This window comes from Herpailurus yagouaroundi, unplaced genomic scaffold (genome assembly GCF_014898765.1).
Source record: "Herpailurus yagouaroundi ecotype Mexico unplaced genomic scaffold, PumYag 166, whole genome shotgun sequence".
NCBI lineage: Eukaryota > Metazoa > Chordata > Mammalia > Carnivora > Felidae > Herpailurus > Herpailurus yagouaroundi.
Genome location: NW_024412407.1, coordinates 14,465,475 through 14,484,729, shown reverse-complemented (window position 1 = coordinate 14,484,729; position 19,255 = coordinate 14,465,475). Strand labels below are relative to the sequence as shown.

Below are 19,255 nucleotides of genomic sequence, written 5' to 3'. Positions count from 1 at the left end.
TTTTTTTTTTTTTTTTTTTTTTTTTTTTTTTTTTTTTTTTTTAGATTCCATATGTAAGTGATACCATGCATTATTTGTCTTTCTCTAGCTTATTTCAGTTAACATGCCTTTACGGTCCATCCAAGTTGTCACAAATGGCAGGATTTCCTTCATTTTCATGGCTGAAGAGTATTTTGTCATATGTGTATACCACATCTTCTTTACCCATTCATCCATTGACACACACTCAACCTATTTCCATATCATGGCTATTGTGAATAATGTTTCTGTGAACATGGGAGTGCAGGTATCTCCATATGATGCTCTTTTCATTTCCTTTCAATATATACTCAGAAGTGGGATTCCTGGGTCATATGGTAGTTCTACTTTTAATTTTTTGAGGAACATACATTATGTTCACTGTAGTAGCTCCATCCATTTACATTCCTACCAACAGCATGCAAGAGTTCTCTTTTTCTACATCCTTGCTGGCACTTGTTTATCTCTTGCCTTTTTGATGATAGCCATTCTAACAGGTATGGGTTGATATCTCATTGTGGTTTTGATATGCATCTCCCTGAAGATGAGTGATGTTGAGCATCTTTTCATGTACCTGTGGACCATTTGTATGTCTTCTTTGGAAAAATGTCTATTCAGTTTCACTGCCCATTTACAAAATTAGCTTGTTGATTTTGGGCTAAGAGTTGTATGAGTTCATTATATATTTTGCATATTGAACCTTATCAGATAAATGATTTGCAAATATATTCTCCCATTCCATAGTTTGTCTTTTCATTTTGGGAAAGATTTTTTTTGCTGTGCAGAAGATTTTTCGTTTTTTGTTGTCTGTTTGTTTTTATTTAAATTTTAGTTAACATACAGTGCAATATTGGTTCCAGGAGTAGAGTTCATCATATAACACCCAGTGCTCATCACAAGTGCCCTCCTTAATACCCATTATTCACCCACATCCCTCCATCTACCCTCAGTTCTCTATTGTTAAGTCTCTTGTCGTTTGTTTCCTTCTCTCTTCTTCCTCCCTCCCTTCTCATATGTTGATCTGTTTTATTTCTTAAATTCCGCATGAGTCAAATCATATGGTATTTGTCTTTCTCTGACTTATTTCACTTAACATAGTACATTTTAGCTCCATGCTTTTTAATTTTTTTAAATGTTTATTTTTGAGAGAGAGACAGAGCATGAGCAGGGGAGGGGCAGAGAGAGGGAGAGAGAGGGAGAGGAAGACACAGACTCTGAAGCAGGTTCCAGGCTCTAAGCTGTCAGCACAGAGCCCAATGCTGAACCTGAACCCACGAACCACGAGATTGTGACCTGATCCAAAGTTGGAAGCTAAACTGACTGAGCTATCCAGGTGCCCTGATTAGCTCCATGCTTTTTAGTTTGATACAGTTTCACATGTTTGTTTGCTTTTGGTGTCAAATCCAAAAAAAAAATCATCGCCAAGACTGATGTCAAGGAACTTACCTCTTATGTTTTCTTCTAGGAGGTTTATGGTTGTAGGTCATATGTTGAACTTTTTAATCCATCTTGAGGTGAATTTGTGTATGGTGTAAGATAGGGGACCAGTTTCTTTTTCATGAGGCTGTCCAGTGATTTATTTACCTTCATATATTTCCTTTCTCCTTCACTTTCTTTTCATTTATATATTCAACATGTTTATTGAGTACTTACCCTAAGTAGTATATTGGATGCTAGGAATAGAATAGAAAGTGATGGGGTCAGGGCACACTGCCCAAAAATAAGGCACCTTGGCATACTGACTATTCTAAGCAGAAGGAATTTGAGAAGCAGCAGAGAAACAGGAAGGATTCTCATTTGAGAACTGTCCTCCCTATACCTTGAGGAAAGGAACATCTTTATCTCCAAGACAGAGGGACACCGAGAACAATCTGAACAAACAAGCCTTTCTGTTTTTGAGGAACATTTATTATGCTTCACTTAGTTCATACCCTTTTTTGTTCAATCACATTTTCCTACTACTTTCCACTCTTCATCAAACCTAGTATAAACGTGCTCAGGTTTAACCACTTATTTGGGTCTCTATTTCCTTATAAAGTTTTCCACTTAAAATTTATTCAATAGATTTATTTAATAAAACTCTTCATTTGTATGAAGTTTATTTATTAATTTATCTTCTGTTATAGAGTCCCTAGCTGAGAATTTAGAAGAGTAGAGGAAAAACATATTTTTCCTTCCCTACAAAAGCAAAAGTTTATTAGTGATGGTATTAGGAGGGGGACCTTTAGAAAGTGATTAGGTCATGATGTTGGAGCCCTCATGAATGAAATTAGTGCTTTTAAAAGGAGACCCCAGAGAGGAGTTCTTGCTTCTTTCACTGTGTGAGGACACAGTGAAGAGACAGCTTTCGCTGAATCAGGACTGAGGCTCTCACCAGACCCTGAATCTGAGAAAACTTTGATTGTGTTTTCCAGTTTTCCAGCCAGTTTTTTTGTTTTCCAGCCAGTTTTCCAGACTGAGAAATTAATTTCTGTTGTTTATAACCATCTAATCTATGGCATTGTGTTAGTGCAGCCTGAATAGATTAAGACTGTTTACTAAAAGAAAGGGCATTGGTGCCGCTGGGCCACTGCTAGAATCAGGGACTTGAATATCATCAAGATTTTTTTCTCATTTTAGATATTAAGTTAATTCTCTCAGGTTGTGTTTTTCATTTAGGCTTAAAACTTGACCTTAAAAAAGTAATATTGTTCATCTCTCCTGTTTTGCCACAAGGGAAACACTGAGAGTTGTTTCTTGGTTCTGAGTTTTAAAATTTTACTGAAAGGATACTTCCTTGCCCTTTTGGTGCCAGGTCCTCGCACTGGAACAATTATTTATAACCACAAGGATGTGATCCTATTATTGATTCATCTTGGGTCAGATGGCTGACCCTAAATCAATTATTTTTCTAGAGACAGGGTTTTATATGAAGATAGGAAGTTCTCTATGAAAACCATATAGCTGATGTGTATGTAAAAAGCATTTTTCAGAAAAGGAGAGTAGTTAAAAGTACTGAGCAGACCAAATTGTGATATCTTGTATAAGGAGAGAAAAGGCTTATGTTTCCATCAAGTTTAAAAATCTAGGGGCACCTGAATGCTCAATAAGTTGAGTATGCTTAACCGACTAGGCCACCCAAGTGCCCCATGAGTGACTGACTCTTGATTTTTGGCTCAGGTCATGATCTCACAGTTGGGAGGTCGAGCCCTGCAGTGGAGCCTACTTAAAAAAATCTATTAAGAGAGATAGAGTTAATGAAGTACAATAAACTGCTGTAAGTGCTATAATAGAGAACATATGTAGTGGTATGGACATGTATTACATAGCATCTGATATAGTTTGGGGGTCAAGGAAGTTTTGGGAGAAGAAAACAATAGAACTGAATTATGGCCCTTTTTATGAGGACTATGTAAGATGATGAAAAAGAGATGATTTGAATTATTTATGACAGTTTTTAGTGCTGTAATGACTTCTAGTACATATAGAATATAGGTAGTTTTAGTAGATTTCTAAGATGTACATTTATTTAATGAACATTGTATATCAAACATTGTTTTTAAAAGATTTTATTCTTATTTCTTATGATTATAATTTTTTTCATTGTAGAAACTGTGAGAAAACCAACCCATGTGAATATGCATAGAGATATAAAAATGCCCTTAAGAAAGCATGATTTAGAACTTCCAATGTCACCTCACTATATACCATCTAAGCTCTGCATTGATGATGTAGAAAACAAGTAGGTTTTATCTAGGTTGTATATTATGTAGGCATTTAAACAGGTCATTATCAGTACTGTTTTATTCATTGGAAAATGTACGAAGGACTTATTCTTCTAGCTGTTTTTTGTTTTTTGTTTTTTTTGGTTTGGCTGTTAACAGTATTATTAAACTATTAAGACCTTTATCAAATGAGCTAATGTTTATACTATGTATTTTATATGTGTAGTTTGACTTTCCTTATCCTAAAAATGTCTCTTGAGTAATAATATAATTTTTATAAAATTAGAGAATGATTTAGAGTTCTATATGTTTTTGTGTATTTGTATACAACTGTATGCATTTTAAATATATAGAAAAAGATAAGTTTATTGCCAGCTATTTTTTTTAACCTTAACATTTTCTTTTCATTTGTATGTACTATCAAAGACTAGGCAACAAGAAAGAACTTGCCCCAGTTCAGGTGAGATTTAAAACAAAAATTTTTAAGTTACTTTAACAATTATAACATACCACCAAATGATATAAATTTTTCAAATATCAGAGAAAATTGTCCTTTAAAATTTTGTTTACAGTCTTTTAAATTATTTTTAAAGTTTTTTTTTTTTAATTTTATTTTTATTTTTTATTTTTGAAGGAGAGAGAGAGACAGAGCATAAGCGGGGGAGGAGCAGAGAGAGAGAGGGAGACACAGAATCCGAAGCAGGCTCCAGGCTCTGAGCTGTCCGCACAGAACCTGATGTGGGGCTTGAACTCACGAACCGTGAGATCATGACCTGAGCCGAAGTCAGACGCTTAACCAACGGAGCCACCCAGGCGCCCCTAAAGTTTTCAATATAAGAAAATTATACCTTAAGAATATTTTAACTGATTGTTTATGAGGAACCCTTTGGAGTTCTAGTAATGTAGATTAGGCCCCTGTGTATATAACAATTGATTCTCCTTGTTACTAATGAGCTACAAAGGATAATTCATTTGGGGATTCCTGATTTGGGTTAATATGATAAGCTGAGAAATTCCTCTCTTCTAGCATAGTGACTGGATTATTTTATATCAAATTATTTTCAATATTTCCACTGATCTCAAGATTATTTTTTTCAATGTATTGCAAATGATTTTTTTAGTAAATAAAATTTTAATCAATTAGAAAATCTATAGATTGTGATTAAAGCTTGAAATTTTAAAGTTTAATGCTACATTATTATCTTTCTTTGCTTTGAATTGCCAAAATTAAACTACATCAGAGAATGGCAGTGATACCAAAATCTTTTGGAAATCTTTTTACCTGAATTGTGGGTCAGTGAAACTCAAATTTTCTGTCATTTGGAGATGGCATGAAACTTGAGGGTGGATCAGTAGTAAGAAAGGCAGACGGAAAGGACTCTTAAGTACAATTTTAGTTGATAACCTATCATGTCTTAGCCTCTCTTGTCTTAAGAAGTCTTGTTAATTACTGATGACTTACTTTTCCTTGGAACTTCTTCTGCAGTCCATGACCTTTTCTACTTCTATTTGACTGTCTTCTTTTCTAGTTTATATATTTTGGCAAATCGAATGGTTGTATCTTCTTTTCCTATAGTTGTCACAAGTAATGGACTCAGAAAGAATGTTTGAACCTCAGTTCAACAGAATAGAAAATTGCAGTTTTACTCCACCATCCTTCGCAGCAGAGTTATCTTCTAACAGAAATATTACAAAACAAAATTTCATTCCCAGAACAGCACCTAGTCCTCAGAAAGTTGCATATGAAAAAAAGCAGGATGAGCAGGTACATTTGAATCACTAGACTTAACATTTTATATTATTGTATTTTTATGAAATGCTCTTTTTTTTTCTGTTCTGATGGATTTAAAAAATAATGGTTGTGAATTGCTATAGATAGAGCCGTTTTAGGATGTCAGGTAGGTATAATAATTCCTCTTTGGTCAAAATTTAATTGTCTGCACTGTAAAAGATTATGAATTCAAAAACTGGAATGTTCCTTAAAAATAGTTGAAATCATCATCCTTTTATAAAATAATTGACAGTGAAATTGAAAATAGTTCAGTATGGGTATATAAGAGCTGATGATGGTAATCACAGTAAATGACTAGTTGGTGATGTCATGGTGGCCCAATTTGCATGATATGGAAAGGACCCTATGAAGAGCAGTACATAATCTCAGTGATGTCATGGTAATCCATTAAAGTAGGAGTTGGGATGGCTTGATTCTTTTTTATGATTTGACAGGTGACAACTGGTTATGTGCACTTGAATTCAAACTATACAAATCTTTTTGTATAGATAGAGATGTGTAGTGCTAAAATGTTCAGTCATTGAATTCTCTAAAATTAAAAATCTAAAAACATCCAGAGTTTAAAATTCTGAAGTATATCTGCCATAGGCCATACAAGTAGTCACTTTATTAGATTATATAGAGTTTAAAAAAAAATAAAATTATGTATTATACTAATGTATAGTGGTAGTGGGGGAAAATGGTTATATAAACATGATGTCTTGTTAATGGCGATATTTAGTTTTGACTTTTTCCCATTTTTTTAGCATGCACTGGTTTTATGCCATATTTCTGTATTTGTCACTTATAAATGAATTTATAATTTATAAATTTGTAATTGCAATTTTATAAATTATAGTTATATATGGTATGTTATATATAATATATAATGATATGATTCAGTTTTATTAAGATATTTATTAAAATATGTTTTCTGTTTTCCAGAGAAGAGAAAAATGAAGTATTATATTCCAGTGATATGTTATCCTTACTAATATAAGGATCCATTAACTTTGGAATGATACAATAAAAACCATTTAGTTATTAGTTTGCATTTTATAAGACTAAAATGTGCATCCTAGATAGATTATGGGATAGAGAATAAAACTCTCTGTAATCTTTACTTAAATAATCTTTGCTTTTAGGCTGCAGGTTAGTGATTATCTCCAGAGGGGTAAATAATAATATACTTAATACCCAGAAGAGAAAATTAAAGAGAGAGAGGCTAATGTTCCTGTCCAGGATGTAGTGTCACATTGTGAAGTATTAGAGAAGTCTTTAATTGCTTATTTGGAGTGGTTTCAAAAAAAGTGAGAAGAATTAAAATGAAACTGTAAAACAAAAAAAATGAGTTGAAAAAACAGGCTAGAAGAAAAAGTAGGCTTTGGCTTGCTGGTCTTTGAAAAAGTAGTATAGAGCCAACATACAGTATTCTCTTCTCTTTTGGTCTGTTTTTGTGTTTTTCACTTCATGAGATGACTTTGTCCCTGCATTTCTGTCACTGTTTCTTTGAAACTGAGATGTGAGATGTATTTCCAGACATTACTTCTAGCTCTCCCTGACTTTTGACTCCCCCTCTTTTTCTGAATATCTCTTTTGTTTTCCCTTGTTTCATTTTGTTTTGTTTTTTACTGACTTTGTCATTGGTTGTCTTTGGACTTCTCATTTCTATGTTTCATGGCTAATAAATAAAATATGTTACAAATATAAATTATTATTACTGGATAGATTAGTGTTGGGCCCCTGTAATGTCATACATTATATGGTACCATCCATATTAACACATGGATTACCTCATCTGGTTTCCACAAGTTTTTCCATATGTTCCCCATTTTGGACTCAATGATACTGATATTCAGAAAGATTAAAGTAGCATTCTAAAATTACTCAGTAAATGGAAAAAACAGATAAGTACAGCTAGTTTTTTTTTCTTTTTTTTAGACAAATTATTTTCTGTCAGAGATAGTTTGCTCAATTGTATATAACCATTCATCTATCTATGGACATTTGGGCTCTTTCCACACTTTGGCTATTATTGATAGTGCTGCTATAAACATGGGGGTGCATGTGTCCCTTTGAAACAGCACACCTGTATCCCTTGGATAAATACCTGGGAGTGCAATTGCTGGATCATAGGGTAGTTCTATTTTTAATTTTTTGAGGAACCTCCATACTGTTTCCAGAGTGGCTGCACCAGCTTCCATTCCCACCAAAAATGCAAAAAGAGATCCTCTTTCTCCGCATCCTCGCCAACATCTGTTGTTGCCTGAGTTGTTAATGTTAGTCATTCTGACAGGTGTGTAAGGTGGTAAAAAATATATATATTTGTTAACCTCTGAGAAAATGGTACTCTTCATAGTATCAGTTCTGTTATTTTAACAATCATGTAAATACCGGTATTGCTTTTATTGCTAGCACATTATTTTGTTTTCAATAAGGACACAATTACTTTGTTTTAAACCAGAAAATACTTTTTTTTTTTTTGCATATAGAAATCCACTTGAATGGTATTTTATGGTAAAAAATTTAAATTGTGTATATGTACATTTACCATTTTGGCAGATTCTTCTTTCTTTTTTCAGCTCATTAAAGTTAATTATTCTAATAGTTTCGTTTCCAAATTAAGTGAAAATCAAGATGCTCTCAGTCCATCATATAAAACAGCACAATTTGGGTCATTATTCGAAAGATTTAACAGGTAAGCGAAGATTTTTAATTTTTTAAGTAATCTCTGCACAAAACATGGGGCTCAGACTTAACAACCCTGAGATCAAGAGTCACATTCTCTACCAACTGAGCCAGCCAGGCGTCCAGGAAAGCAATTTTTGAAGGAAATAAAGAGGCTGCAGCATTCTTTGAATATTAATTTGATTTTAATAGACACATTTTTTTAGAAATGTAGACAAACCTAAGTAATACTTCTAGAAAAAACACTGGAAGTTAAATGAGCATTTAATTAAAATAGTTTTAAGTAATTATTCTCTAATGTGCACAGTCTACCTTTCAATTATTTAAAAAAGCTCTTTTGAGCCAACGTGTTTGCATTTGTTTTATAACCTCCATAAATTGCTAGTTCTTTTTCTGTATCATAAACATTTTTATTTTTCATATTTGTGGTAGTTGATCAGTGCCCCACTTTTATTTTCTAGCTATTTGTATATAAATCCTGGCTCATTGTTTTAAAATCCATTAAACTTGTAAAACCAGTTTGAATCACTCTTGGTAATCGTGGTGAGAAACCTTGACTCTGTAATCCTATCCCAGTATTCCTCATTTTAGTAAATGACACTACTGTTCACTCACCTGCTTACACCAAAATTAAAGTTGTCCTTGATTGCTTCCTTTCCTTCAACTGCCAATATCTGTTACATCAACAAAGTATTGCCAATTCTGTACTTTAATAAACTTTAAAGTTACCTACTCACATTTCTACCTCAATAGGTTCCATCCCAGTCTAAGCCACTACTGACTATAGCCTGGATAATTGTAATAACCACATAACAGTTCTTTTTGTTTTCTCTGTCCTGAGATCCATTTATTATTATTTTTTTTTACAGCTCTATTGATGTATCATCAATGTGCAACAAACTGAATTTATCTAAAATGTCCACTTTGCTAAATTTTGACCTGTGTCAAATATAATGAACATATTCATCATCATTGGTAGTTTCTTTGGGCATCTTTGTAATCTTCCTCTGGCCACTTCGCATCCCTTACTCTCAGCCTAAGGCAACTGCTGATCTGCTTTCTATTAGTCTGTATTTTCTAAAATTTTATGTAAGTGGCATCATATAGTATGTTGTCTTTTTGGTCTAGTTTCTTTCACTCAGCATAATTATTGAGATTCTTCTATGTTGTTTGTTGTGTGCATTGATATTCATTCCTTTTTATTGCAGAGTAGTATTCCATTGTATGAACACAGCACAATTTATTCATCTGTTGATGGACATTTGGGTTTTTTCCCCTCCAATTTTGGCTATTCCAAACAAAGCTGCTATGAAAGTTCATATAAAAGTCTTTGGACATACGCTTTCATTTCTCTTGGGTAAATATCTGCAAGTGGAATGGCTGGGTCATATGATAGGTGTATATGTAACTTTTTTTAAGGAACCAACAGACTATTTTCCAGAGTGATTTGAATCATTTTACATTCCTGTCAGCAATGTATGAAAGTTCCAGTTGCAACACTTCCTTGACACAGTTGGTACAGTCAGTCTTCTAAGATTTAGTCAGTAGTAGTACAGCTTTCTCCCTCTATCTGAAAGCAGAGCATTCCTATGAAACCTTTCATAAACTGAAATGGTGTTGTAAAGCAAAGAGGCAATTACAATTAACTTATATGGAAAATTTTTGGAGCTTTCCCAGACCCCCAAAAATAATCTCCCTTAGGTTTTTCTAATACCTTAGGACACATCTTGCTAATGATGCACAAAATAAATTGGGGTAAGGCACAGATGCGCGCAGACACAGTTCAAAGCTGCAGTAGCTTGATGCTGAGATGCTGAGTGCAGTTCTGGGGAAGGAGCCTGGCAGTGCCACTCTTGCTGCTCAGGGTACGGTGTGCATGCTGCGTCTCTGACAGCTTGCTGCAGAACAAACACTGACAGCTGTTTTCACTTCTCACCTTTTTTTTTGTAAAAGCAAAAATCCTTTTCAGATTTCCTTGGGTTAGTAAAAATAGGTACTAACGTAGATCCTTTCATAAAAGCGAAGTGGCATAATGTAAGCTTTTGAAAAGGCTGGATACGTGTATCTCATTGTGGTTTTAATTTTACATTTCCCTAACAACTAATGATGTTCACAGCTTTTCATGTGCTTATTAGCTATTTGCATATCTTTGGTGAAATGCTTACCCTTTTTATTTCTGTAGTTTTCTTTTTGAAGTAAAAAAAAAAAAAGGTTTTGATTTTGATTGAAATCCAGTTTATTAATTTTTTCATTTATGAATCTTGCATATGGTGCCATAGCTAACAAATCTTTGCCTAAACCAGGGTCATGATGGTTTTCTCCTGTCCTGTAGTTTTAGATCTCACATTTAAATCTGTGATCCATTTTGAGTTAATTTTTATATATGGTGTGAAGTGAGTTTCAAAATTCATCATTTGCATTTGTGGAAAGGAAAGAAAATCTTTTCCCCGCTGAATTGTTTTGGCACCTTTGTTGAAAGTCAGTTTACCGAAAAACGTAATTTATTTTTCCCTTGGAATCTCAATTCCATTCCATTGATCAATCATGTCTGCTTTTATATTAGTGTCACGCTGTCTTGATTACTATAGCTGTATTGTAAGTTTTGAAATTGGGAACTACATTAGTCCTTTAATTTGTTCTTCTTTTTCCAAAATGTTTTGGCTCCTAGGTCTTTGCATTTCCATCTAAGTTATAGGATCAGCCTGTCAGTTTCTATTTAAAAAAGAAAAAAGAAAAAGAAAGAGTGAGAGAGAGAAAGCAAGCCCACTTGGAATTTGGGGATCAACTTGGGGAAAATTGTGATTTTAAAATTAGTGATTCTTCCAATCCACAAGCATGAATTGTTTTTCCTATTAGTTTCTTTTTTTTTTTTTTTGAATGCAGCTTTCACTGATAGTAATATGAATGAAGCTTTCTTCATAGTAATCCTAAATCTGAACTGTTCCAGATGTCCATTAAGAATAGAATATTAAAGGGGTGCCTGGGTGGCTCAGTTGGTTAAGCATCCAATTTCAGCTTGGGTCATGATCTTGCGGTTCATGGGTTCAAGTCCCACATTGGGCTATGTGCTGACAGTTTGGAGCCTGGAGCCTGCTTCGGATTCTGTGTCTCCCTCTCTGCTCCTCCCCTGCTTATGCTCTGTGTCTCTCTCTCTCTCTCTGTCTCTCTGTCTCTGTCTCTCTCTCAAAAATAAACATTAAAAAAATATTATATGTACACGTGCAACTAGTGAAACATTGTGTGTCAACTCTACTTCAATACAAAGAATAGAGTATTATATAATCATATAATGGACTAATTAACATAAATGGAAAAGAATGAACTGATAACATGGAGTAGCAAGTAAAAACATGGATGAAACTCCATACCAAAGAGGACCATTGTATAATTCCATGTATATGAAGTCCAAAGATAGCCTTGATTAATGTATGGTGACAGCAAACAGAATGGTGGTTACTGTTGGGAGTTATAAACTTGGAGGAGCATGAGAAAACCTTCCAGTATGCTTGAAATGTTCTCTCTCCCCAGCCCCCACAGTTTTATTGAGATATAACTGACAAAAATAAATTCAAATAAATCGTATGTTTAAGGTGTTCAACATGATGATTTGATATACATATATGTTGTGAAATGATTACCACAGTCAAGGTAACTAGCATATTCATCACCTTATGTAGTTACCTGTGTGTGTGTGTGTGTGTGTGTGTGTGTGTGTGTGTGTGAAGTCTATGTAAGAGATGCTCTATTAACAGATTCCAAATATGTAATGTATTATTCTAGTCCCTATGTTGTACATTAGTGACAAATATAACTTACTTGTGTTTTAACTGTAAGTTTGTACCCTTTGACTAGTATCTCCCCATTTCCACCCCCGCCCCCTTCCCCAGCTGGCAGTTCTGCTCTTTTCTTCTTGGAACGTGACTTTTTAGATTCCACATATAAGTGAGGTCACATGGTATTTATCTTTCTGTGTCTGGCTTATTTCACTTAGCATAATGTCATTCATATTCATCCATATTGTCACAAATGTCAGGATTTCCTTATTTTATTATGGCTGAACAATATTCCATTGTATTTAATCTTTAATTTCTCTTAGTGTAATGTATTGTGTTCAATAAAGCCTTGTGCTTCCTTGGCTAAATTTATTCCTAAGCATTTTATTCTTTTTATGCTTTTGTGAGTGGTATTATTTTCTTAGTTTCATTTTTGAATTGTTCTTTGCTGGTATATAGGAATACAATTAATTTTTTAAGATTGATCTTGTCTCCTCTGACCTTGTTGAACTCATTATTAGTTCTACTAGTGGTTTTGTAGATTCTTTAGGTTTTTCACTATTACTGGATTATGTTGTCCATAAATAGAGATATTTTTAATGGTTTTTCAATCTGGATGCCTTTTACTTCTTTTTCTTGCTGACTGCAGTGACTAGAATCTCTAGTATAGTGTTGAATAGCAAACAAGCAAGGTAAGAGTGGGCATGCTTGTATTATTCCCAGTCTTAGAGAAAAGGATTTAGCCTTACACTATCATGATGTTAGTTGTAGATTTTTAGTAGGTGCCCTTTATCAGGGTTAGGGAATTCCCTTCTATCCCTAGTTCTTTGAAAGTTTTTAGTATGGATTTTGCCAAATGTTCTTTCTGTGTCTCTTGAGATTATCTTGTAGTTTTTTTTCTTTTATTCCATTAATATATTGTATATTACTTTATTTTCAAATGTTAAACCACCTTAGGTTCCTGGGATAAAAGCTGCTTGATCTTGGTATATAATCCTCTTCATATCTTGTGGGATTTGGTTTGCTATTATTTTGTTGATAATTTTTACATCTCTGTTCATGAAGAAATTGGTCTGATTTTTTTCTTGTGATGTCTTTGGCTTTGGTACTAAAGTTGATAGTGACTTTACAGTAGAGTGAGTTGGAAAATGTGTCCTCTATTGAAGGGATTTGTGGAGGATTTATATTTTTTCCTTAAATGTTTTTGCACCTGCTTTACTTAATGGGATGACTTTTAACTACTATATATATATTTTAATGTCTTTAGGTTTTCTAATTTCTTCTTGAGTCAATTGTGGTAATGTGTGTTTTTCTAAGAATTTATCCATTTCATCTAAGTTGTGTAATTTGTTAGCTGTGTGATAAAGTTGTTTATAGTATTTCCTTGAAAACCTTTTAATTTCTGTAAAGTTGGTAGTGATGTCCCTTCTTTAATTCTAGATCTGTGTATTTCTTATCTTTCTTGGTCAATATAGCTAAAGATTTTATTGATATTTTTAAAGAACTAAGTTTTGCATTTCATTTGCTTTCTTTGTTATTTTTCTGTTTTCCACTCCACTGATTTCTGTCTTAATGCTCATAATTTCCTTTTTCTGCTTGCTTTGGGTTTAGTTTGTCCTTTGTGTGTGTGTGTGTGTGTGTGTGTGTGTGTGTGTGTGTGTGTGTGTGTATTTTGTAGATTCTTAAAGTGTAACTTTAACTTACTGATTTGTTATTTTCTTCTGATTTAATATAAGTATTTAAAACTGTAAATTTCTCTCTAACCAATGCTTACAGGTCAACCAATGATTGCTTGGAGGTTGTGTTTAAACATATTGAGCTAATAAGGCTTTTTTTCTGTGTGCAAGAACTCACATTCAGTCAGGGATGAGTAGATACCTGATGCCCTCTCTTGAGTGTGTATACAGCTTTACACATGTATGCAGCCTTTCAGACTGCTGGGGTATTTGGGAGTTTTCTCAATCTCCCTATGAAATTTCTGGATGGTTTTTTGCTTGCTCCAAATATAGCAACCCCAGTTAGCTGTGGTGATGGGCTTTCCTGAGGGCTTGCCACCAAGGTAATGATTATTTTTGGTAAATTCCCTGGGCATGGGGCTCCTCTGTCCTCATTCCTAGACTACTAAGCATTGGTAGAGCTATCAGCCATGGAGCTGGGGGTGGGAGGGAGGTAACTTCGCAGGGCTCCACAGTGGTAAGTGTTCAGTGTTAAGGTTTAGTATTTTTTCTTGAAGTACTGCTTCTCAGTTTATTGTATGCCTTGGTTACTCTCCAGATTCTGCAATGATTGTTTCTGCAAGTGTTATCTGTTTCTGTCATTGCTTTTGGGCGACAGGATTTGCCAGACTTTTCTTTTATTCCAAGAGTCTGTCCCATATTGATTAATCTTTGAATGTTAAATAAGCTTTGTATTCAGGAGATAAACTCCAGTTAGTTATAGCATGCTATCCTTATTACGCATTTTTGTTTTTGATTTGCTAAAATTTTATTAGGAATTTTTGCATTAATCTTTATGAGGGTTCTTCTTTTCTATATTTCTTTCCTTGTGATAACTTTGTCTGGTTTTGAAATCAGCCTAATGTTGATGTCATAGGGTGACTTGGGATGTATTCCCTAATGTGTAATTTTCTGAAGGTTTATGTAGAATTGATAGAATTTCTTCCTTAAATGTCTGATAGAGTTCATCAATGAAGCCAATTGGTATGGAGTCTTTTTTTGTGGGAAGGTTTTTTTAAAAACTATGATTTCCATATTTTACTAAATACAAGGCTAGTCTGAATATTTTTTCTTTGAGTGAAATTTGGTAGTTTGTCATACAAGGATTATATCTATGTTTTATCTATGTTGTAGAATTTATTGACTGAAAATTAATAATAATCTCTTGTTATGTATTTAAAATTTTTAACATTTGTAGTGATGTCTTTTCTCTCCTTGCTAATACAGATAAGTTATGCCTTTCCCTTCTTTTTCCTGTTTTAAATTGAAGTATAATTGGCCTGTAACATTATAGTAGTTTAAGGTACAGTGTAATTAAATATTTGTATACATTAAAAAATAATCACAATAAGTATAGTTACCATCTGTCAGGATACAAAGTTACAAAATTCTTATGTTGAGAATTTCTAAGATTTAACTCTTAGCAAATTTCAAGTATGCAATACAATATTACTGACTATAGTCACCATGCTATGGTCACCATTACATTCCCATGACTTACTTATTTTATAATTGGACTTTTTACCTCTTGACCAACTTGACCCATTTCACCCACTCCCCAACTTCCCTCCCCTCTGGCAACCAGCAGTCTGTTCTTTGTATCCATTAGTTTTGTTTTGTTTGCTTGTTTGTTTGTTTTTTTTAATTTTTTAGGTACATAAGTAAAATTATGTTATTTTTCTTTATTTCTCTGGCTTATTTGATTTAGCATAATACCCTCAAGTTCCATGTATGTTGTTACTAATGACAAGATTTCATTCTTTTTTATAGCTAATAGTATTTCATTACATATATATATATACATATATTCCCCATCTTATTTATCCATTCATCTATCATCGATGGACACTAGGTTGTTTCCATATCTTGGCTATTCTAAATAATACTGCAGTGATTATTGGAATGCATATATCTTTTTGCTCTCCCCGCCCCCGCCCAGATTACTCTTATTTAGAGATGTTTACCTAGGGTGAAAGCTGAGGTCATTCATCAGAGATCATTTTTCTTATCCAGTAAAGGTGTTTTAGTGCTGTAAATTGTCCACTAACTGGCCCTTTTGCTGTATTCTCCAAATTTTGATATGTTTTGTTTTAATTTTCATTCAGTTATATATCTTCCTAATTTTTCTTTTGATTTCTTTTTCAATCTATGAGTTAGTTAGAAATTTGTTGTTTGATTCCTAGACATCCTAAGGCATTCCTGTTATCTTTCTAAATTAGTTCCATTGTGGACAGGAAACATCCTTTGTATGATTTGAATCCTTTCACCTTTGTTGAGACTTGTGTTATGGTCAAGAATGTGGTTTACATTTTTTGTGATTATTGATATGGTAGGGCTTCAATAGGTTCTCTTATTATTTTTTATTTGTCCCATATCTGTTTATTTTTCCTCTTTTTCTACCTTTTTTTAATTTGAGTGGGTTTTTTTAATGGCTTAATTTATTTTTTTTCTTGGCTTATTAGTTATGTCTGTTTTGTTTTGTTTTTCAGTGGTTGCTTTATAGTGTATATTTTAACTTATCACAGAGTATCTTAAAATTTTACCACTTCAAGTATACTATAATAACATAGTATGCTTCCATTTCTCCATTCTGGCCTTTGTGTAGTTATATTCATATATTTTACTTATATACATGTTACAGATCCAGTAATATAGTATTGCTTATCTGTAAAAAGAGCTAAAAAATGAGAAAACGTGTTTTTTATATTTAAGTACAAATTTACTGTTTTTGATGGTCTTCATTATTTTGTGTAGATCTAGATTTCCATCTGGTGACATTTTCCTTCTAAAGACTTCCTTTAATATTTCTTCTAGAAGGGTCTGCTAGTGATTAATTCTTTAATCTTTTGTGTATTTGTCTCTCTTGTATTCTTTTTGAAAGATGTATTTTGACTTGCATTTTTGCAACAAGAAATTTGCTGTCATTTTTAATATCTGTATATGCAGTATACAATTTTTCTGTTTTTAAGATTTTTCCATCATGTATTCTCTACCATTGACTTTCTACTATGGATTTATCCATTGCTGAGGATGTTCATTTTCTTACCATTTCTTGTGTTTGGGCTGTGTTGAGCTTCTTAAATCTGTGAACTTACCATTTTTATCAAATTTTAAAACAGTTTAGCTATTAACTTTTAAAATATTTTTTTCTGATTTCTTTCTCGTCTTTGGGACACAAATTCCATGTAAGTTAGCCCACTTGAAGTTGTGTCATAGTTTGCTAATGTTTTGTTTTTATATCTTCAATATTTTTTTCTTTGTTTCACCTTACATAGATTATATTGCTTTATCTTCAAACTCACTAATTGTATATTCTTTGATGTCTCATCTTCTCAAATCTGTTCAGTATAGTTTTCATCTCTAGAAGTTTGATTTAATTTTTCTTTATATCTTCCATGCATTTATTTCAACATGCCTAGTCTTTCCTCTTACTTCTTGAAAATAGGGAATATAGTCATAATAACTTATTTTAATGTCCTTGTCTACAAATTCTATCACTTGTGTCATTTCTTGGTCTATTTCTAATCGATTTTTCTTCTCATTATGGGTTGTAACTTTTGGTTTCTTTCTATTCCTGGTAATTTTGTTTGAATTATGTACATTATGAATTTCATCCTTCTGGTGTCTGGAAATTTTTGTATCTGTATAAATTATTGTAAGCTTTGTTCTTGATACAGTTCAGGTACTTGAAAATAGTATGATTTCTGGGCGCCTGGGTGGCGCAGTCGGTTGAGCGTCCGACTTCAGCCAGGTCATGATCTCGCGGTCCGTGAGTTCGAGCCCCGCGTCAGGCTCTGGGCTGATGGCTCAGAGCCTGGAGCCTGTTTCCGATTCTGTGTCTCCCTCTCTCTCTGCCCCTCCCCCGTTCATGCTCTGTCTCTCTCTGTCCCAAAAATAAATAAATGTTGAAAAAAAAAATTAAAAAAAAATAGTATGATTTCATTGAGGCTTATCTTAAAAACTATTTTTTTTAATGTTTATTTATTTTGAGAGAGCAAGAGCACACGAGCAAGTAGGGGAGGGGCAGAGAGAGAGGGAGAGAGAATCCCAAGCAGGCTGTGTTGTCAGTTCAGAGTCCGACACAGGTCTCAATCTCAAGAATTGTGAGATCATGATCTGAGACCAAATTAAGAGTCAGGCACTTAACCCACTGAGCCACTTAGGTGCCCCGAGGCTTGCTTTAACTTTTTAAGTGGGACCAGATATGCCTTTAGTCTATGGTTAATTTTGCCCACTGCTGAGGTATACTTCTGAGTACTCTGATTCCTTTTGAATTATGAGGTTTTCCACTTTGGCTGATGGAAATACATTTTCCATCTATGTGTGACTTCCTGGACTTGTTCCATCTTCTCCTTTTAGATGTTTTATTCCCCTTCCACACGCCAGCCTTGGGTATTACTTCCTATGCATGTGCTGATCAGTACTTAGCTGGAGATTTGAGAACTCTCTGTAGATCTCCAAAGTTCTTTCTTTGAAGCACTTTCCTTCATGATACTTTGCCCTGTGAACTCTATTCTCTGTATGCTTTCTGAACGTTTAGCTCTCTTTTTTCAACAAAGGGAATCTGTGAGCTCTGACTGGGTTGTCTATTTTTATTTTGTGGCTTTTTTTTCTTGAGAGAGAGAGGGTGCAAGTGAGTGAGGCGCAGAGGGAGAGAGAGAGAGAGAGAGAAGTGGGGCTCACCGGAGCTTGTGTTTTACCTCAAGTGGGGCTCATGCTCACCCAATGTGGGACTTGAACTCACAAACTGTGAGATCATGACCTGAGCCAAAGTCAGATGCTTAACAACTGAGCCACCCAGTCGCCCCTGTTTTGTGGCTTTTATACTCTGTAGGCAGTAAGCTAGGAGCAATCCTAGGGTTCACCTCATTTGCTGTGTTCTCTCTCTCTCTCTCTCTCTCTCTGATCATTATCCTGTTCTACCTGATGGTTGATATCTGAAAACTTTTGTGTCCTATATTTTGTCCAATTTTTTAAATTGTGTCAATTAAAAGGGGAAATCTAGTTCCTCTTACTTGATACTGGCTAGTTGGAAGTTTTGAAATTTATATTCAGCTAGCAATCAAACTCATATTTTTCAAGGCAAAATGCAAGTCAGTTTTACTTTTGTATGTAGAACCTTTCAGCGTTTCTTATTGCTCTCTTAACAAATAAAGCTCTATCCATATGATCCAGTAATTCTACCACTGGGCACTTAACCCAAGGAAAATTAAAATACTAATGCAAAAAGATATATGCGGCCCTATGTTTCTTGCAGCATTATTTACAATAGTAAATTATGGAATCAACCCAAGTGTCCATCCATAGATGACTGGATAAAGAAGATGTATGTATATATCCATAATGGAATGTTACCCATCATAAAAAAGAAGGAAATCTTGCCATTTGCAGCAACATGAATGGAACTAGATAGTATAATGCTGAGTGAAATAGGTCAATCAGAGAAGGACAAAACCATATGATTTCACTCATATGGAATTTAAGAAACAAATAAAAAAAGGGGCAAGAAACCAGACACTTAAATTTAGAGAACAAATTGGTGGTTAGCAGAGAGGGATGGGTGGGGAGGATGAGTGAAATAGGTGA

At 33.9% G+C, this 19,255-nt stretch overlaps 1 protein-coding gene across 2 annotated transcripts in view; it reads left to right on the top strand.

Annotated features, from left to right (window-relative positions):
* The window catches only part of REDIC1 (regulator of DNA class I crossover intermediates 1), a 54,445-nt gene that overhangs the window by 1,150 nt on the left and 34,040 nt on the right, over positions 1 to 19,255 (top strand). Inside the window, exons 2-5 of one of the 2 annotated variants that reach the window (XM_040488427.1) lie at positions 3,607 to 3,739; positions 4,149 to 4,182; positions 5,299 to 5,487; positions 8,076 to 8,191. In XM_040488427.1, coding sequence (XP_040344361.1) covers positions 3,607 to 3,739; positions 4,149 to 4,182; positions 5,299 to 5,487; positions 8,076 to 8,191 — 472 coding nt within the window. The remainder of the gene's footprint in view (positions 1 to 3,606; positions 3,740 to 4,148; positions 4,183 to 5,298; positions 5,488 to 8,075; positions 8,192 to 19,255) is intronic. The other variant, XM_040488428.1, reaches the window with a different exon arrangement.